Genomic DNA, 22,725 nt, shown 5'->3' on the forward strand with positions numbered 1-22,725 from the left:
GAACTCCAAAAAATTCACCCATTCTGAAATTCCATACGTAAATGCCCAGTAGTTGATAGGAAAAACAGATGTAGAAGCAAATCAGACACGTTAAGTGGAATGAGAAACATCTATAGCAGTAGTTCATTGAAACATTCTTGAACAGACCAAGAATAACACACAGCAAAAACAATAGACATCTATTTCAAAATCCAATCTGAGCCAAGGCCAAGGATTGAAAACTGACATGGATAAACCCTCTGAAAATAAAGAAAGCAAGAAAAAAAAAAAAGAGAGCTCTATTTACAAACAGAAAAAACTTTTTGTTACAAATGAGCATCTTCTACACATCTAATTACTGTTTTGGAACACATATACATGATGGCTGCTCAACAGACTTTTTCTTAAGTGTAAAGCATATAGGCCTAGCTCTAAAGAATGTAAAACTTAAATAGAAAGGTGAGAAGCTAGAAAAACAAGTAAGAATAAGGAAAGGAAACATTTTAGCTACATCATCCATACCATGGCATGGATAAGTCAAGAAATGGAATGAAAAAGTACCAAAACCATGCAAATCTTTCAGTCTGACATCATTGAACTTAACTGTATTGTTCCGGTGCAATTTATTCAGAATTATCTCTCTCCAACAAACCTAGTTCTAGACTTTCAACATTGCATAATGTACCATTGAAATCAAGGCAAATTATATTTCTAATACTAGAAACTATCTGTTGCAATTATTATATGGTTAGGTCACACCAAAGAATAAGAAAACTTGTTTTGAAGGTCTCCTTCCCATGTACGTTAGAACAGGAAAAACTGTATTTAAATTTGCCTTTTTTCTCCAGTTCACTCCCTTTCATTAATCTAAAGTTTTGGGTTTTGATTAATGAGAATGGGCGAAGGTAGGGAAAAGAGGAGAATTATTTGTACCTGGTTCTGAATGACAGTGACTTTTCTCCTGTTCAAAGGAATAGTTTTAGGATATTACAGATACTGTTAAATCTTTCTTATCTTTAAATACAATTTAAATAAGTTAAATGTGAAGGCCGCTGCATTTGGTCTGCATTCAGACTGGTTTCTTTTGAAAAACCTAGCAGCATTTTAACTAAAATATCTTTCTAATACACTGAACAAATCCACTGCTCCAGATTACAAAGGAAAGAGCTCTTTTACCCCCATTAGACAGCAATTACAGAAACAGGGTTATCAGATTTTCTTCTTATTAATATCATCTTCAGAATGATAGTGTCTGCAGGATTCAGAGAGGCTGAAACTATGCACAGCATGAAAAAAGTTGCATCATTAGAGAGAGAAATTATCTCCTCCTAGAAAAAAAAACACAATATAGTAGCAATTGCTGTTGCTAACCCTGATATATGTATCTTAAGGATTTTTGGCAATACCAAGAGTAAGACTGTTTGTAGAGATGCAAAAAATGAGACTTCTTTGCCAGAATACTTCACCTACCATAATGAAAAGCAATGCACAAAATAAATTAAAATAGAGTTAGAAAAACAAGTCTACCCAATTTGAACTGAAGCTATATAATCTTAGGGCATACCTCTATAGGTAAATACAATAAAGAACAACTGTTGCAGTCCACTTTCTTTCACTTCCAAGAAAAAACTAGAGAAACCTATAGAAAAGACCAAGTTCTCACATATACTGCCAGAGTATATAAACACAACCCCCCAACTAGACTGCTTGTAGCTGATGTACCAACAAACCTGTCTTGTCTGAATTGCACAGAATTGTCTCCTTCTCTTTGGTTCCCGGCCCATGCCTCATCCATACTGAGATCATGAAGGGTTCTTTTAGATTGACGGTGACAACACCATCTGGAATCTTCACAGCCTGTGTGCCATTAAATTCAAAGACTTGGTCGCTGTCATGACCATTGTCAGTAGGAAGTCCTATCGTCCAGTTGGCAGCACTACTTGGAGGGGGAAGTAGTTCAGCTGTGCCTGAAGCAGCACCTACAATAAACACGCTCAAATGAAAGCCAAGTAGAAACTAGAAAGATCATAGCTAGCTTCATATCAAATTTTCTGAGCGCTAATTTTTCAGCACCATCAGCATTATGCACTACCATCACATACCAAACTGTTCACCCTTTGAATAATGTGGCATTAACATTAGACATATGTAATATCATGTTAACTTTCATACCTTTAACATCTGGGTAGTTTACCCATCTTACCAAAAATGCTTTGCTTACTATCCCTGCAGATGTAGAACTTCACTTTGCTGCTATCTCAAGAAACATATTAATACCACTTATGCCCACTTAATACCCACACCCATGAACATGATGCCTTTCTCTTGTATCTATACTAGCTTTAAGAATAGTATCCATCCTATTGAAGAGAGCTGCATAAGAATATCATGCAGAACCCAAGCATCCCCTCCCAGGTCACCGTCTAATACAACCTTAGTCCGAAGCAATGATACCCAGTAGGTGCTTGGCTTGCTGATTTTCCCCTTCTTCAAGCTTAAATTATCAATGTCACAGTGACATAAACAGGGAAGAACCTAGGTCTGTCTCTAGGATTACATACACTTTCCACCAACTTAACTGAACTTGAAGAGATTAAGCACCAGTGATAATTTGTCCTGTAATCTTAATTCTTCTGCCATCAGTAAACTTTTCCTAAGAACTTTAACTGCAGCATATATGGATGCCAAGGCCCTATATTCCTGGGGCAAACACAGCATAAATGTAACTGATTCAAGTAAGCTGTGTTTTCCAAATCATATTTTCTTGAATTTCTCAACTACGTTATCACAATGGATTTGTCACATGGCATCCTTTACATCCATCAATGCCTACCAAAAAACAGAGAGGTTCTGATGACTACTCTCTTCCACATGTACACACAAAATCCTTTCAGCTCTTGAACACAAACCTCATGAGAGAAATTACTACACTGTATAAGCTAGCAGAGAGGCAGAAGAAAAAGACTCTTCACTGCATTTGAAAATTATTTTAAAACATCGCTTTCAAGCAATTTAAATTATTTTTATTGCCTACTAGGCAAAAATTTAGGGGAAACTACATGCAAATGAAGACTGTATTCACTCACTGATTTGTGTTTTAACATAATATTCAAAGTAAGACTAGTAAGCACTTTATTATACCAAAAGCATTCTTACCACAGAGTCTGTGAATGGATTTCTCAGAGTAGGTGTCTCTATCGCAGCCTTTACCAATATGGCTGGTTTCTAGTTCAACCGTTGCTTGAATTGACGTTATTGGCTCATCACACGTCTCCAAATGCATACTTGGGAAGAGAGCTAAAGAACCAGTTCCAGGCTCATATTCTATTCTTTTGCTCCAACCTGTATATTCATCCAAAGAAACAATATTAAAAATCTCTCACGTTTCACTGAAGTAAGGCACTGGCAACTGCTAAAAGCAGATAAGAAGGAGATCAAACTAACCTTGCCAGCCAGGCTTGCATGTAGGCTTAATGCTAATTTTAACCAACACATCCTCAGCAGCTCTCTTCTTCCCACAGTCATACGCAGTTACTGTCAGTTTATACTGATGTTCTTTGCCATAGTTTAACTTTTCTGTGTTTTTTATATAACCTGACAAAAAAAAGTGATAATCAGAAGTGAGTATTTCAGGGTCACTGCTGCATGAAATACATACAGGTATTAACTATGTACTTCATACTGGTACCAAGATGTTTACAGACAAACCACAAGTGACAGCCCTTCACTACTTGTGCTTTCGATGCTAGATATCAGGCCCAGATATTCAAAAATTACATAAATCCAGGAGATAAGCACAATACCAAGAGCAACAGGTATATACTTATCCTGCTGTTAATGGTGTATTATATTACATTTACATTATATATACATATATAGTACATTATATAATATCATATTTAATAGTATTATATTACTCCAAATGAAACTGTTCATAAGTGGTAACTGGCAAATAGTTTGGCATGTGCCTGCCAGGGTTCTCCAATTTATTTTATTTTATTTTTAATTTGCAGACCTCAGCTTCCTTGGACCCCTAGAAGTAGAATTAGTTCACAGATCACCAGCCGAAATGACCTAAATGAATCACCACACTTCAAATCCAGTATCATATACTCAATACAATACTGTAATCTCCATAACCATATATAAGCATTTCAAATGTAAAAAACACACAAACAGAATGCCATTTTTGAAAGCTGTTTAGCAAAGGCTATACTATCACAGAAAAGAAAACTACAGGAAAAAAGAAAAAAAAAGAGCTTACTAAGAGATGGTCTAAACCATAATACAATTCCCATCTATATATTTTTTTATTTTGAAAAAAATTGTACTAGGAACAAAACATTCGGCAGACCACCTGCTCCTTACAGCAGTAGATACTGCATGGTATAGGTACTGAAAGACATCTAATTTTTCATTATAAATTCAAATTGCTAAAGTGAACGTGTTCATTTAACTACATCCTAGGAAGGGGTTAAAACAGGGCTGCTCTAGTTTTATGCTGATTACTTTGAAGCCCTATTCCTAAGGCAGTGAAATGATAGCAATTCCCACTCCGTCTTGCATCATATTCTTACCATCTTTGTCAATAGCGAAAGGAACATCCGGAGTTACTATTTCATAGCTGCAAATCTGGCTGAACTGGGGTGAACAATCTGCATCCACTGCTTCCACTTTGAGGATGTTATCATACCTCTTCCCTTCGATAACTGTTGCCTTGTATGACTTCTCTTTGAACACGGGAGCATACTCATTAACATCGTTCACCTGAATATGTACTGTTGCTCTGGAAATAAACAGAAAAGTCAGTTTTCTTTATACTGCAGATGTCCCATTCATGCAAGGAGTCTGGTAGAACAGCTCCTTCTTTTACAGATGAAGCCATCCTTCAGAATTTAAGCTCTCTGAAGGAGGTGACCAATGACTAACAAGACTAAGAACCTTAAGTACTCCAACTGGGAAAGCAGTGAATATTTTTCACATGCATTGCTGTATATTTCTATGTAGTTCCAGGTCATTTTTTATTATCGCTGTTTGTTTGTTTAAAATTCAACCCCCCTGTACTGCGACTACTAAGTTACTGCCATTTTACAGAAACATAACAAAGTACAGCTGTGACAAAATAGGCAGTTAGCTCTCTATTAACTGTACGATCCTTCCAGTTCTTTTCTGCTGTCAGAGTATTTGATATAAACATCCAATTCTTATTTAATGTGAATAAGAATGACAGTTATGACTGGTCTTAGACTAAGAGCTCAGTCAAGTGCATTTGATTAACTTTCTTTTCATAATAAAGTACTGTGTGCTGTAAGTCAGCGAAAACTGGCTTATTTCCTGAAAGTAGGAATGAGAGATCAGACAATTTAAATGGAAGAATCACAGTAGTAATCACAGTGTTACACTGCAACACAACACATAGCTAGCTTTATAACCCTAAACAGATTGGGTCTTGAATTGTTCCCTTTTATACTTGCCACTGATGGCTGGTATATACACAATGGGAAAAAATACACATTTGCTGTCAGTGACCAAGAAGAAAATGTGAATACGGAAAAGTATCTGAAATGTAAACTTGTAAAGAATTAAATAACTACAATCCTTGCCTAAGAGCAAAAAACTTACAATGCTTACGTTAAATATATCTATCTAGCTTTAGGGCTTTATTTTAGCCTTTGTATCAAATAAATTTCACCAAAAAAAAAGCTTTCTGTACCAAACACAGTTTATATTACTGCCTTTGAAGGCTCTACTCCAAAAAAAAAATGGTTAAAAGCCACAAAAATGCAACACAGACAGCCATGAGGCAAGGAAATTTCAACAGAGGTTTGTAGGTGCAGGTCTTGGAAACCCCCTACTCTGCTGTGGGAAAAGAAGAGTTGCAGCACATGGTGCAGGATTGCAGAGCAACATCATAATGATGGTTTCACGAACCGCTGCTGTTCTGGTTCATTACATAGTGAGGAATTTCAGTAGCCATAACACTACACCACTTGAAAACATACATATCACAAATCTACCATGGAAGCTGTATTTACATTGTTCAGAAAGGCCAAAGATCAGCCACCTGTGCACTAGACTGTTTAAAATTTTCTTTAGAATTCATGCACTTTCATCAGATGTCTGAGATAAGGAGTTTCTAAATATATACTGAAGAGATTTCACAGCTGCCTTTTTATTAGGAACTTTCCCAATTCCACTTGTTACCTTTTCCTCTGGCTTACACATTTTGATGCAACTTATATTTTGTTTTTATATACTTTTTACTGGATCAATCAGAAGAAAGTTTATATCTCAAGCAGCCTGCACAGGCACAATAATATATTACTTTCTACAGTGAGGAGAAAGAACTGCACAGTATCAAACTGAGCAAAGAATATAATTCCAGCCAACCAACCAAAATTTTTATTGCCATCTTTCTGTTTGAGATCTTTCTTCGAAAGTCAGATTGAGTGTTAAATATAAATTTAACAGGGATACCTATCTCCCATGAGTGTAACCCATAACAAGATAACTTTCTGCTACTTATTTGAAGCATACAGCTATAGAGTAACAATACTGTATTTGTCATCAAGATGACTGTTGTTAAACTAGTCCTCATCTTACTCATGCCCTTCTTTGCTTAGCACAAACAGTAATCTTCCACATGCTCTACAGATGTTTATACCAGGGTGTTACAGATATTTGCAAATTATTTTCTAGGAAGCATTTTACATTGTGGTTTTTTCTTTAGATAAAGACTGCTTTGTTTCCATTCTTTAATCTAGGCAGAGATGAACCATATGCTATTGATCTTGCTTTTTAGGCTGAAGCTGTCTGTAAATGACAATAACATGTTTCTTTTCCATTTCATCAAGGTTAATATATATGACTTATTGAATCTTTTTTTGTTTGTTTTATAAACTGAATTCTGAAACAGTGTCCAGGCTTGGTATCAAATATGAAGTCTGTTTATCAACTCAAGCCAGATTTGAACTATTTCAACAGTCTTCCTGCTTCTAACTCCACACTATTTTGTAATGTAAATTTAGAGATATCAAGGGTGAAGCAGTACAATTCAGAATATAAAGACCTGTCAAAACAGTTCATTTCCATTTTGCTGCTATTTATATTGCCACTATATGAAAATCTTCCAGCATTAACACTTGGTTTGCATTTGCTCTAAACACACAGACCATAAATCACCATGAGCAGGCAACCACTTGAAACCAAACTTCCCCTCAGCCAACCGCAGATTTACTTACTTGTGGGATTTTTTTGCATTCGCTCCATCTGGTCCCTTCCCACAGTCATAGGCCTGTATGGTGAACGTGTAGTCCTTCTGTAGTTCACAGTCGAGTTTTTCTTTGGAGCGTATAATTCCCTCGCCAGTGGATTTATCCACTACCACTGCTTCAAAGGGGACATTTTGCCCATGAATTTTAAATCCACAAATCTCACCTACAGATGCAAAGTAACAGAGGTTAGAACTGGTCAAAACTATTAAACATTTTTTTAAATGAACGACCAAATAGTTTGCAGCCAAGGGTTTGTGAGGGTCTGTGGACAAAGCAAGAGCACTGTGCTTTAAGATGCGTGGTTTCTGAGAACTTTAGTAAAAAGAAGCATTCGTCTGCCTTCCAAGCAACTTGTTTACTTTGCATCCATTCATGCAGGAGTACAAAAGAGAAAAAGAGAAATGTAGACAGGCATTTCACAGGAGTACTTGAGATAGCTCTAGGGTAAGAGTAGATATTATGAGAGCAAACAGCCAAGGCCACTGGTAATATCTTCTATGCCAAGCTACTGGGAATAGCTGGGCAGCTTGTTTATTTTGACCAGAGCAAAAGGTTAAAATGCACAGTTACAAGTCGAGGGATGAAAAAGCCTTAAGTACAGGTTCAGCACCATAATTACAGAAATTCTGTCAAAAGATCAATGAACAAAGTCTTCCTGTGCAATGTACCTGGCTAAAATTAGGGAATCAAAATAAACTACTGAATGAGAAAGGTAGAAATACCAACTTCTCAGGCATCCATTTCAACAGCTATCTACTAACACAGACCAAATATGTTAGTCAAGGAAGTCCTCACGTAGAACAATTTGGTCAGCTTTCCTTTCTATTCTCTTCATCCTAATAAACTTGAAAAAGAAGCCCCCAGTACACCATTTTAAAAAACATTTAAGCCTAAGATTATACTACAAGACATCTTTGCTGGCACGGTTTGGTCGATCTGCCAGCATGTAAGGAGGACTGAGCCTTTCCTGACCTGGCTGTGCTAACAAAAGCCACTCAATGAAGACTTTGATCAGCTACGTTGTGTTTTTACTCATAGAACTTGCTTTGTTTTGAAGGTGATTTTCTTATACCGACATAAAACAACATGTTGCTATTATAGTTGCTGTGGTATCATAGTACCAAGAATGCACTCCTACTTGCAGCAAGTCTAAAACTATTTAAAAAAAAAATTGACTCGGATTTTAAGCTACTGAAATATGTACTGAAGGAAGTATACTGCAGGGAAGGTGTTATGATGCTTTGGCAGCTAAATATTACTTTACAAAGCATATGAAAAAAACTTAACATGTCCCAAAGAAGTAAGCTATCGGTGAAAACATCAGAAAATACTAATTTTCCCCAAAACAACTTCTTCATTGTCCATACAACATACAATAATTCCCAATGGTTCAAATGGATGTCTGATTTACAGATATTTCTAACCAAGGGTTTGGTTACATAACAATTTTTTATTGAAATATTTTAAAATAGAAAAAAACTGGGAGAATAAATGGGACAAAGAGCATGACAGGATCTTCTGTTTAAGTGCTGATTCCCCATTTCATAACCAAAGTTAGTGGGTTAATATTAATAAAAGGGATAGAAAGAACCCTTTATCACCTTCTTTGGTGACTGTCACCTCAAAATTCTCTAAAGGGAGAAAAGATAAACCCAAGTCAGTAATAAAGGAAAGGCTGAAAGGGAGCAAATAAGGAAAAGGTGAAGATGCACACATTACACAGAAAAGCTTTGGAAAAAAAATGTATTTTAAAAATTCAGTGGTGATTTGTTGTAACTGTTACAATTTTAGAGTTTTAGTTACGTTAAACATGATTTAACCTTTTATCTCCAGGTTGTCATTTGTAGAAATTTTAAGTGAGGTAGTTAAATTGTAGGTACAAGAAATTTTCAAAATTTCATGTTGATGGAAATTTATCCTTAAAGCAGCATTTTCATCAGAATTTATTGGTACTCTTCTATTTAAAGAAGACAGGCTACATAATTTAAACAAGCTTTTAACTATTATACTGAAATCACTATGTTTCTAAAATTAAAAATAATTTGTATTCCTGTTTTGAGTTCCAGAAAACAAATAAACAAACCAACTTAAATAGTTGTGGGATTTTTGCATTTCCAATTAATGTTTTATCAGTAGACGTTGTATAACACCTAGCATTTGGAAAGTTTAAATTCTGCATCAAAATCAAACTTATGGTATTGCCATAATTCAGAATTAAAAATACACACATTAAACTGTGATCCTAATAATGATAAAAGCTTTAATTTAAGAAAATCTGGGCAGCTAGGAGGAATCTGTATATTTTCTTTGCAGCATATTTATTTCCCAGGTTAAACAAGTAACCAACTTCTATTTTACTCTGTTGCTGAAATACTGAATACTGTAATACTGAAGTAATGAATGCTGCAGAAAAGTAAAGGCTTCCATAGTGTCCTGGATTTTCCACTGTTACAAGGAGATCTCAGATGTAACTGAGTTTTAAAATGGTATTAGATGACTGTGTTAGGCAGGTGACTCCCCTAGAAACGTAAATTTTGTTAAAATCCTATTCTACCACCTTTTACGTATCATTTATTTTTCCTGTTTACTATTATCTTTGACCTTAATTGCAGTATAACAAAGCAGACTTGTACCCTTAAAATCACTTCAAACAGATCTCCTGTTAATTCTCACATATTTCTCACAACTTGCAGTAGCAGAGCCACTCAATTCTCCATTCCTGAGTGGCCTCAGAAAGAGATGAGGCATTGAAGTTACAAGCAAGTATTTTTCACAAAATTGAAATTTCCGGGTTAATATTGAAGTAAAAATGTCATTAAGGAAAAATACCTTCTAATGTATCATTATTTGCAGTCCTTCATTTCAAAAAGAGCTGGTTTCTGAAATAGCTCTCATTAAGTGCTTCCTGAAACCCACTTCAGGTAATCCCTGGATTTATAATCAGCTCTTTATTTTAATGCACCAAATATACTGCCTCTGGAGGCATCCACGTAATTTATTTCAGTGTATTTTTACATAGGGTATAAATATAACCCTGTGTTTGAGTATGTTTTGTCTATAGGACCATTCAAGAAAATCTTACACTGCTTAAATCCATGGCTGACACCACAGGGCAGTCAGAAATGACAATCCAACTGCAAGGAACCTCCTGCCCCCTTCCAGTAACTCTAACCTGGAGAGCCACACATTGTGTGTGAAACACGAAGACAACCAAAAAAAAATATATGGAAGGGAACACGAAAGCAGAAAGCCTGGTAAAGGAAGGAAGAGGGAAAAGTGTGTTAATACAGCAATTACCGATTTGGGAGAAGGGGAGCTTGTCTGAAAACTGGTCATTTCATAACCATCCGAAGCGGCCTTTAGCTCTGGCACCAACACCGATTTTATTTTGGCTGTCAGGCACTGTATTTTTGGCTCCCAAGCATAAAACATAAAATAAGCTCTCCAGTTAATATCCATGTGTCTCCAGATGCTTTTTACAGTGCAAAGCTTCTGCTCAAGGTGCACTACAGCTCAATTCCTGCCCAGTATTTCTCAGAACAATAATTGACCCAATACAATTGTATTTCCCCCTTCACACTAACAAGATTAACAAAAAGCCCTTTTATTATCACACGTTATTATTAACAGTGTTACTTATGGTAAAAGTGCTGTAAATACGCAAACCTAACAGGCTTTTTAAGCTCCCTTCCTCAAAGATCTCTGCAATGAAGAGAAGCAAAAAGGAGTCATTTTATTTTCTTAAGTACAAAATATTTCAAAAATGAAAGCTCCTCCTCTTTTCTCCAAAAGATATTAGACTGTTATAGAGCTGTTTCAAGACAAATAGGACAATTTACAGATGAATATTGCCATATATGGATGATATTCATTTTCATCTCAGTTAAGAAATGCATATATTTATATTGCAGAGAAATAGAATAGATAATTTGTTTTTCAGTGAATTTTTTTTTCATTGCCACTAAGTAAGCTTAGTCCCATACAATGCATTTAGTGGCAGATATGCTCCCTAAGGTTTCATGCTATGTCATATGTATATATATCACTTTTTCTCATTTAATCCGCTGAGATTCACTACTGAAATAAATTTCTACCTCTCCTAATCCTAAACGAGAACGAAAATCGATCTGCAAGTTGGTTTTTTATTTGATATATTGGAAGCACGTAACTGGGATAGAACTTTCAGAGTGTTCTGGCTCAGCTGTACTTACTGTTGTAAAATCATTTCATTTTACAGATATGGCTGTACACCACATTTGTTGTAACACTCCTTGATTTGTTGAATCACTCCTTGGATGTGACAAGATCAAAATCCAGTGATTACACAGTGGCATTCATCTTCTCTACGTATCATTTCTTTATAGCCACCATCCAGCTGAGCACTGCATTCACACTAGCCTGCTGCAGACAGGACGTCAGCACAGCTCCGTGCCCTAAACAAACAAGGGTTGGCAGTACAGTGTGGAAAGACGGCATCAGCCCTCACCCACTGGCACATGTGAACACACCTCCAGGGAGAGGCTGACAAAGGGCTTGATGGATTATTTTATTTTATTTTTTGAAGAACAATTTGAGATTCTGCAAGATTATTTTCAAAGCTCTATGCATATTCATGCTCTAAATTCAAAAATTCCGAGCCCCCTCAAAAATACTTCTTGCATCCCAGATTAGTAAGAGGAAACTAACATATTGTGGCTGAGGAGTGTTTTTCTCTTGGGTTTCAGGGGGCAGGAGAATTAAAAACCTACTACAGATGTATCAAAAAAATAAGGTTTCCTTCCACAAAGGAAACATTTCAAACCTTTTGCTATGAAGACCCTCTTTTATACTCTCTTAACAATACGTTCAACTATGTGAAGACATGCAGATATACTAGTTTGTTTCAAAAGCAATTAAAATTCAGCTCTTTTTTTGCATAGTAAATGGAAAACCCATACTAAGAGTTTCAAAAAATAAACTGATTTTAGACACATGTTTCTCTAAGGTAAATAGAAAACATTGCTGCCTTTTATTTTTTTTTTTTTTACAGCAAAAAATGGATCACGCTGGATCAGATTCCAGCATGACTGCATTTGAACTAGGATACCCATTGTCTTCGCAAGCAGATCCATAACAATCATGACGCAAAAGACTGATTCCAGAGGGTCTCTGTGTTTCAGATAGACAAAACAACTTGGCATGACTATATTCAAATTCTGTCTTTAAAAATGTATTGTTTCAGATGTGAAAGCATACAAGTTATCCAAAAAATAGACCTCTATATAGCCTTACTTATTTTTGCATACCTGAATTTTCGGGAGCAGAGGGAGCAAAGCAGTAAAACATTACTTTTCTTTGCCCCACAGTTCACGTACTTTAAAGCACTTAAATGAACTATTTTCAAGATGTTTTGACACGTTCAAAACTGAAGGAAGGCAAAAGACTATCTAAAATATTTTAACTGTAGGCAGTTCAGAAGTGTTTCCAGCTCAGCTAGGAGACACAGCTAATTAGAACAGATAACCTTCTGAAGCAAGAACATATTTGATTTGCAATAGGAATATACTGCTTGGGGCTGAAACAGCCACTTAATCCTGAAAATGCTTTGTTTCGCTGTGAAAACATTCTATCGCTAATCTAACGGGCTTCTCACACATAAACACCCACATAGATGCTGCTGGACAATAACAATGCTATTCTCCGTTCCAGGACACAGCTACCGCACCACCAACCAGGATTGGTAATGCTGATTCAACACCACTCCCACATTTGGTCTCCTCAAAGACAGATTCAAGTATTGTTCCATTTTATGGCAGACAGTTACTTTTACAGATTCCCACAGTACATTGTCATTCACACTTCAGATCCAGAGTCATACCAAGATGGAAACAGCTGCACAATTTTGGGGTCCTATATTCAGAATTTAAGGTAACTATTTTAAATCCATTGTTCTGCTACTGCTGAAGAATTGTTGGTTTTTGAGACAAAATAAATAGTGTTTATGCAAACTTTTGATATTAAATGACAGCTTCCATTTGGGTTCATTAAATGAAAGCAGGTTTATACAATTTGGTTCAACACAATGGAAAAGCAGTCTCATTTAAAGTGATGCTTTGACATTGGTCTTTCCTCTGCAAATCAACCATCTACTTAAGAATATTCTGCCAGTATTTTCTGAAAGCTTCATGATATCCAACACTCAAGAAAACTTTACTATCCACTAAGATGTATAAAATTGCTGCTTTCAAAATCTGTTCAATACTTCAAACTACTAATGCCTACATTTAAAGTACTGAACTGCAAGAGATGTTTCGATGTTTCATATTCTCCCAACCACCACGTATGCAATCCGAATGATCCGATATCGTATCTTTTAAGTAAAAAGAGAGATAGCCCAACACAAGCATCTTCATTTGGGGATGAAATATTTTTTCATAGACAATAGTTTTATTTCCAGTTAGGATCATTTAATAGCATCACTCATGTTTATCTAACTCATGTTAAATTTCAGAGGTTTACCATTATCTCTGAACTTCCTGAATTTGCAATGCAGGCTTGGAGATGATTACATTCTTAAAATAAAGCAACAAAAAAGTTACTTTATGTGCCACCTTAAGAAACTGTGACCACCTTACCATACCACTGTAGCACATAATGCAGTTTTCATGCTGAATGTTTTAAGTGGCTTTTAATTTAATCACTCTCTTTTCCTGTAGCTTCCTCCTTGAAGCTAATCTAAGCTATGTTCCCAAAAATGGCTAAGGTCACATCCTTTAGGCATTTTACTAGGATTCTAATCCTCTAAAAATGTATTTAACCAACTAAGCTTCTGCAAGTATAAAACATAAGCATATGTTAACTACTACAACTAACTTAGATACCTGCAGATTCTGCAGGACCTATTGCAGAAGATGTAAGAGAACTGTCAGCTGCTAGTCCGATGTTAAAAGTGAAATAATAGTCTGCATTTTGCAAATAGTTTGTGCATCCTTCCTTATATTCTTTGATTGAGGAGAACCTGCCTTTAAGACAGTCCCAGTGCTATTACACTAAGGTACACAGGAGATAGAAAACCTGAATTCATCACTGACTTTTATAAAAATGCAGTGCTATCTGTGCTTTAGCTCTCTGATCTGAAACAAAATAAAACAGAGCAAAAGAAATGACATATTATCAATTTCATCTATTTAGGCTGCAATTCTCATAGTTCAGAGATTATCCGCTCATGTAGGTGAACAGCACCTAGAAGACCTCCTCAGCTGTACCCCGCTAACCTAACAGAAAATTGCAGGACTACTACAGTCAGCTCACTTTTAAATCTCATAATTGGTAAGCATTATGCTAGCACACTGGTGAAAAACTCCATTATCTGGGAAGATATTCTGTACACCAGCAAGACCAGCTCATGCTTACAGTCATGCAGCATTCAAGCTCTTCCCAGATGCAGGAACTTCAGAGGGTTCCTAGCTGACATTGAGGAAGACTTCAAAAGAGCCAAGCTTCCCTCCACAATTCCTCCCGAAATTAAATAGAGATCAGATTTCTAACACTATCTCATAGCTAAAGAAGCCTCAACTAAGTGGACCTTCACATTTCTCAGAGAAAAAAAAGTGTTGAAAGTAACATTCCCTTATACCATCTCTGCTGTGACACACATTAAGCTATGAATTACTTGTGATTCTTTGAGCAGAAGAGTCTGTCCATTTTTTAAAACACCCAAACTGCTTCAAAAACTTAGCACAGAAAGTCTGGATTTCTACAGAAATTCTCAGCCCAAATACTGCAGAGAGGAAATGCAATCTTAATTCTATTAATTACTGTTTTCATTGTTTTTTCAATCTTTTAAGACATAAATCAAAACCACTAGGAAAACTGAAAAGTCTATTCAGAATGATTAAAAAAAACCAAACAATTATTTTAGAACTCCCAGACTGAATGCTGTGAAATGTGGAATCCAGAGGACTGAAGAAAAGGTTAGACATTATGCAAAGATATCCAGAAAAATTAACATATACACATGAAATTGAAAGGAGCGTGGAATACCTGCAATATACAGTACTGTCCAGATTGAATATTTGGATGCAGCTGTAAATATCAAATTAAACTCTGGTCCATGGACAAACATTTCCTAGGGTTTAACTTCTACAAAACTTTATGCTGCTGTTAGGGAAAACACAGTATTTGCCATCAAGAAAGCATTTCCACTTCTTAAAAAAAAAAAAAAAAAAAAAAAGGCAGATGAATTATTTACCTGCAAAACGCAGAGGTGCATCTTTGTCCAGAGCTATTAAGGGGGGGTCCAAGAGTACTGTGTTGTCATTTTCTGTAACTATACCATGATACGTTGTTTCAATCCATGGCTTATGCTTGTTAACTGAAAGGAAAAAAAAAACAAGATTAAAAATTTTGAAACTAAGGTCTTCTTAAAAATGCTCTATAATACTGACTTCATTTTTTTTCCTAAATCTGAATCATTATTTGACTAAATTCAAGAATTTGGGACAAAATCCTGGCTAAGTATGTTCAGAAAAGATCAGTGTCCCTGTAGGCTTTCCAAAACTAACTCCAAAAATCTAAATTAGTCTCTTTTAACTATGACGGGATTTAAGATGCCCCCGAAGTGCAATTCAAAAACCTTTTAACAGTGATGGGGAGCTGCTGTCATCAGTGCCAACACGACACTAGAAAACACATATTCAGCACCAGACCAAAATAGACCAGCCAACAGGAAACACGTGGGTTTGTTCAAGCTCTGCTTCTCTCCAGTTGGTAGATTATTCTTCAGAGTACAGGTATTACCAGTGAACGCTTTCTCTAGTTTCAGATTCTTTTCTTGTGTTTATAAATATTATTAAGAGAACAAACAGAAGAAAGATCAAACTTAACTAGTTTTTACACAGGCCTTTTCCGATATCTAATAGAATGCCTTGAAATCTAAGTAAAATACTGACTACTTTTTATATCACCTGTGTAGTAGCTGCTTTAGGAGATGGGGAAGCTCCACTAAAGCAGCACTCATAAAAGCATTCTTTGACTCTGCATAAAGGACTCTGTAAACTGATGACCCGAGCAAGTTTAAGATGACTGGTCTTCCTCTGCTGCAAAGAATCCCGGTATCTTTCACTGTCAGCTTGCAAAAATATTTTTTTCTAGAACATCATGAAAGATGCAAGACAAAATCATATGTTACCTACTAGGTTATCATCTACTACTTGACAATCCAATGTGAGAAAGACTTTGCTGTTACGTATCTTTATGTTATACTTGTTAAAGATAAATACAGCTCTTATTCCACAGAACCAGCAAATGTGGTATAACAACTACTTTCTCTTGACAGCTGAATAGATTTTTTCCTTGGTCTAAGCTCTCTTCATGCTGAGGTCCTAACATGCATCAGTTCCACCTAAATTGTTTGGGGCAAGGTATATCTATCATTTCACAAAACCTCTTAGGCTACCATGTACTCTTCTTGTTCATTGAATTAATACTAATTGCCCAGATCTAATTCTGGAAGGCTGTATGTAGCTAGCTGCTTAGTACCTCTGGAAAACATTCACTCAGATGCCCTGAAAACTGTTGCACAGAGCCTATGTGACAACTAGCACGCTCCTGTGCAGATGAGTCCTGCTATTTCACCCCGCCGCAGAATTATACAAGCAGACTGTCAAAAGAGGCAGGGTTGCAAGGCTAACCTGGACGTTTGAATCCTGCCTCTCCAACACGCTAAAATGCATTCAAGATGTCTGTCATATGCTTACCCTGGGAAATTAAAGAAAAAAAAAAGGTGATAAAATGACACTTAAACCAGTGATTAAACCTAAATGCAGAGAACTCATATAGGAAGCCATAACATTCTCCCAATATGCTTTCATCTGCCATCTTTTACTGGTTAGCAGCAACAAACTGATAGGATATAACTTCTTCATACATCATGATTCAGCAAGAGAGAATTTGCAATGAACTATTTTAATGCAGAGTGTTTAATTACCGCCATGTGGTTTTACTCAATATGGCAACACTATCTTTATTGCCTCAATACACTCACATGGGCATGCTTTCAATATTCAGCATACCAAATAGCCAGCTAAATGTCAGCCACATTGTTCTATTTACCCAGAGAAGTACACTGCTGCAGCACCCTCCAAGGAACTTGGTGTTTTAAAACAAACTTCATCGTGTTCAAAGGGACCAACACATCATTCCTCCCCCAGAGGGAAGGCGCCAGTAACTGTTAGAAGTGTCTCTAATTGAAACAGGTCTCCTAATTCAGATCTGGTTTAAACCGTAAGTGCATCACTACTACAGCTATTGCAGTCAGAAGCACAAGGAGGATGCAGTTGTGTATTTTTGTCGGTGTACCTGTGGCAGTTATACCTTGACTGAACATATCAGAGTCCTTTCATCTGCTCATCTTAGTCTTTACAAGATCTAGTATAAAATACTAGAACAGACCTCTGCCAGGAAAAAAAAATTAAAAAAAAAAACCAAAACCTTCTCCATTCTAATGCTTCTAAATGTAGGGGTTTTTTTTTGTTTTGTTTTGTTTTAAAAGCATTGAGAAACCTCTCCTAATTTAGCAAGCTATGGTAAATCCCATTACAGAAGGGTAGGGAGTTCTATAAAAGCTTAAAGTACCATAACCACATATGAACACAATTATGATGAGTATGCTAAGCATCTGCAAAGTCTAGTGAACCTTCAAACAACAGGCCCAGTTAAAAGCAAAGTCATGTCATTTTATTGTGCCATAGACAAAATCATAAAGCTTAAAACCCTTTGTGTTTAGGAAGGCTAAAACATCACCGGATTTTAAAACATAAAGCTTAAATCCCTTTGTGTTTATGAAGGCTAAACTTCACTGGATTTTAAATCACTAACCAAACTTACTGCTGAATATCCGGGAAAGGCCCGTTATCCAGACTTGTGATCTCCAGACTCTAGCATAACCACCTACTGTAAGAAATTCTCAATCTGTTATGTGAAATACGAGGCCAAGCTTAGGAGCAGTACATTTCTGCTTCCCTCGAACCAACTCTGGAATTGAAGCAAGCACTAGTCTAATATCAGCTGGATTAAATACTATTAAATGCTAGAGTAAGAATTGTTCTCTCACATTTTTTCCCCCGTAAATGATAAAAAAATACCTGGAATCTGCAGAGAGAGTCTTCCAAAGCCACACTGCTAATTGCAAACTGAAACAGTCAGCCTGTTCCAAGCTTGACACTAACAAAGTGCCCTGAGCTGTTAATCTCTTGCCATTTAACTAGGATAAACTACACTGGTTTCCTTGAAATACAATATTCACACTATCTGTGAGAGCCTCAACTGGAATCTGCTGTAAATCCCAACTAGCATTTAATGTAGTCAAGTGGAGGAAGCTTCCCTAGCAAACTGCAGCAAGCTGGCCTTCTATTTAGCTTTTAGTGGCCAAGACTTTTTATAAACAGCTAGGCATAGCTCTTTTTCCTAGTAGCAAAAGGAGTTGTAAAGCTCATGCTAGAGTCTTTACTGCTACTGGGCAATGACCGAACATGCATCTGCGAGGTAAGCACAAGCCACCTGTTCAACTCAACGTGGTTTATCTAAAGATAATTGCTGCTAAGCTGTACGAGGAATGACAAAGTATGTGTGCTTTGAACACAGGTTTTTAAAATACCATCCACTCTAGGTGGGTATGCTCAGTTTCCCATGAAACTGAACAGAATAGCATTTATTAATACTAACTCGAACAACTACCGACTGTTCTGCGGAACGGGAATAATATCCTAAAGAAAGGATGCTTCCCCAAGAGCAACGGCTGATACTGCAGAATGCAATCCATCAGATCAACTAGCAGCAATCCTTTCCTGCTGCTTAAAAGAATTAATGAATGTAAGTGCACATGTTGGACAGGACACTGGGGTTTAGGGCTAGTAAGGAGACTTTAATAAAAACCTACAGTTTTAATCCAACTGAACTCAGTGCTGGTATTTGGATGTGAACATATTAAAGTTAAATGCACTTAACGAAGTCCCTTCTGAGTTATTGTCTTACAAGTGGTCAGAAGTTCATTTGACTTAACTGGGATCTGGCACCTACATAACTGGAGATTTAGAGACACCTCAACCTGAAAGGGCTGTCAATGACAACAGTTTTTTCTTCTGGACATCAACTTCACATATATGGTGTTGTTCAGCCGTGCTACAAGTTTTTAGATCTAGATCAAGATGATGTATATCAAAACAAATTTGTAAGAATTAACAGATAAAACACATTGAATGAATTCAATAACAGGTATTAGAGACTTTGATAACTAGATGCTTAATCTAATGATAGTACATAAAATATTCACTTTTAAAATTCACCTTTGAGACTTCATGAAAAATCCAGAAATGCATAAAGATATTCTCTGACAATTCAAACGAATTGCACTCAGTGAACTAAGTAAATTGTCCTTCGTTCCTGCCCTGAAGGTCTGACAAAGATTTTGATTACTGTACATCTTCTGTGTGACTATTTTCCTCTTGGTGTAAGAGAATACACACATGCCTTCGGTGAGACAACAAAAACTCTAAAGCTTGAATATTTCTAAGTTAGTACTGATCTGATGAAATTTCTAGCAATATCAGTATGAGAACAAAGTTTATGTGGTACATAATCAGAGAAAAATATAGCTCAGCCAAGAAGTAAAGGATGTACACAGTAAAACATACTTTCTCCACCCTGAAAGCAAAGTTTAATAAGAAAGGGTGTAGCATGGTGTGTTCTCTTCCTGCCCTACACTCACCAGCCGACAATTCAGAGCCGTGCCTCTATTTTCTGTTAGAAAGGGGTGAGGATTAACTTTGCATACAAACAATTTGAAATACATCATTGATAATGAAAAGATCTATTTTCTTTGTTTATTTAAGCAGGTCTTCTCATACCTAGGACTTTACCAAAAATCGTCATCTTGTAACCGGCTACAAACAATGAGGTAAAACTGAACATAAGTTCTGCTAAAACGCTGAATTTCTTGATATTATGGAATTTTTATAATCTATAGCACGGGTTTTAAAAATGAACTACAATTTCTATTACCGATACATAAAAACTATAGGCTGTAACAAAATGTGGAGGGATAAATCTGCAGTAGGAGAGGGACTGGGTAAAGGGCAAGGGCATACACCAACACTAACCTCTATGGTTCTTAGATGCAGGAAATGCAGGTGGTTGAAATTCATCCCACAGTTCCAGATCACAATCTCGGATTCTCTACCACAGGAGCCCTTGTAATTTATGCTCTCGGAGCTCAACTGTCATACATCAGGAACACAAGGTAATGTTTGTAAATTAAACTATCAGTGCTTATAGCTTAAGCTTGGACAATTACCACTAATTCTCCAAACACTATATTCAGACTAACGGCTGTAAGAATTCAACAGGTTTATTAAAATATATTATTCCTAGGGAAAAATCTCTGGTTTATCACCACTTGCAGTGGGTTTCCTGTTCTACACAGAACCAGTTGCTTAAATCCAATTTTATTTGTGCAAAGACACATGGAGATTTTGCTAAAAGCCTGAAACTATAGAACACGTAAATGACTGATGAGAAACCAGTTGCTTATTTGTTTTTATTACCCACAGCTGCAGCAAAAGAAATATTCAGAGCACCAAATATCTTAAAATGAAGATATAGCGACCAAATTTCAATTTGGATAAAAGCCTCGCAAGGAAAACAGCAAAATAAAAAATATCCCAGCACAAAATAGCCTAAACAGGATTGAGGCAAAAAAAAAGCCTTCATTTTTTAAATGAAATTTGAAATGTTTTAAACTAAATGCAAACACCAAAATAGAAAACATAAGCCTCTAACCGTAAACATAAATTTAATACGTGTTCTCTTAAATGTTGCTAGTTATAGTGCAGGAGCTGAAATCACTTTCTAACTGTTGTCATATTTATAAACTTGACTCCTTGAAAGGGAATCTAATTTACAAATAGAGCAAATATCACCTCCGTATAGCCAGCGTTTCTGGCTGTACTTGTTGACTCCTTTTAAAAACAGGGAAACCAACTGGGAATAGTAGCAGCAACTTGTTTTCAATCTGAGTACAAAGCAAGTGAGATGAGACCTAATACCATAAACAAAGGACAGAAAGACAGTTCTTCCAAGGCACTGAGGTTTTCTAATAATCCTTTCTTAAGGCTCCTAAGGAGGTTTAGTTCCTAGTGAAGCCAATGGGAGTCAACCGGCACGAATCAAATAAATTAGAGTGCAAAACAAGATTTAAGACCAAGGCTTCTGACTTACTGAACTCTCCCATGTTTTGAAGCATCACTTCTGTCTTTGACAATAACGATAATGCAACAAGATGGATGCTCGTTAATATCTTAAACAAAATTTCATAGAGAATGCTCTAAACACAACTAAACAGAATGAGAGATAAGGCTCAGAAAAATGATGAAAGGGCTTTTGTTCAGAAAAATTCAATGACTACATAATTTTTTTCCACTCTCTAAAACAGTTTCAAAGCTATGAGGCACCAAGCTATCAAGTATATACATTTTCACAGCAGCAAATGCTGTTTTACCCAGAATACCAGACTAACTTAATCTGTTTGGGACGAGATGTTCATGTTATGTTGTCCTGAGGCCTGACCTGGGTTTAACTTCAAGCCTTCCATCTTCCATGAGAAATGGAAGTCCTGGAGCCTAGCTTCTGACCTCAGAAAAATGTTTCCAATGATCTGAAACTGGTGATTTCAAGCCTATAAAAACATTAATTTCTCAAACCAAAGATACAAGTAATAGTCTAGAAAGTTTCTATTGATAATTTTTCCTGCTAACTTGGCACAGACAGTACAACCTGCAGTCTAATAATCTGGGAAATGGCAACTGGCATGACAGCATCCTAACCACACAGCAAAGGATGCTAGCTCAGACCACCTCTCCTCCATTTCAATTTCCACAGCAGTGTTATATTTTATATACAATATGAATAGAAAAACAGACGAAAATTTTCTGCTAGATATTTGATCTGAGCAGATGACTCTAAATTGTGCTTTCCTAAGCATTATGCATCACAGAAAATTCTAGCATTGGTTACTTCTGCCTCCTCTCAGTGGTCTCTTACTTTCATAAATCCTTATGGAAAAAAAAAACAACCACCACCAAACTGTCTCTTCATAATGCTTAAAGGTAGTCTTAAAACTTCCTTCCCTCTAAAAAAGAGAGAGAAACCTAACCACCAGCCATATACTATAAAGGCTGTTCCTATGTCAAAGAAATATCTGCAGTAAAACAGTGGTAGTGACAAAGTGGTTTGTGGTTTGGATTTAAGACATTTATATTACCAGACAACTTCCTGAAATAATCACAAATCAGAGTACTATTATTTTTTTGATCAATGCTCCCTCTACCTAAATGACAGTAAATCAGATAGGGTCCAAGGCAACACAGGGGTATAATGCTTGACCTGGTCAGTAACTACAGATGAAGGAGCCATTAGAGGCATTGCCTTCTCCTCTGGA

General features: G+C 36.4%; 1 protein-coding gene across 4 annotated transcripts in view; it reads right to left on the bottom strand.

Annotated features, from left to right (window-relative positions):
* CLSTN1 (calsyntenin 1) overlaps nt 1–22,725 on the bottom strand; it is a 38,925-nt gene that overhangs the window by 13,903 nt on the left and 2,297 nt on the right. For 2 of the 4 annotated variants that reach the window (XM_040533468.1, XM_040533470.1), the window contains exons 2-8: nt 15,484–15,606; nt 8,855–8,884; nt 7,221–7,416; nt 4,557–4,765; nt 3,424–3,573; nt 3,136–3,321; nt 1,710–1,958 (exon numbers count right to left, since the gene is read on the bottom strand). In XM_040533468.1, the coding sequence (XP_040389402.1) occupies nt 1,710–1,958; nt 3,136–3,321; nt 3,424–3,573; nt 4,557–4,765; nt 7,221–7,416; nt 8,855–8,884; nt 15,484–15,606 (1,143 nt within the window). The remainder of the gene's footprint in view (nt 1–1,709; nt 1,959–3,135; nt 3,322–3,423; nt 3,574–4,556; nt 4,766–7,220; nt 7,417–8,854; nt 8,885–15,483; nt 15,607–22,725) is intronic. The other 2 variants (XM_040533469.1, XM_040533471.1) reach the window with 1 other exon arrangement.

This window comes from Cygnus olor, chromosome 21 (genome assembly GCF_009769625.2).
Source record: "Cygnus olor isolate bCygOlo1 chromosome 21, bCygOlo1.pri.v2, whole genome shotgun sequence".
Lineage (NCBI taxonomy): Eukaryota > Metazoa > Chordata > Aves > Anseriformes > Anatidae > Cygnus > Cygnus olor.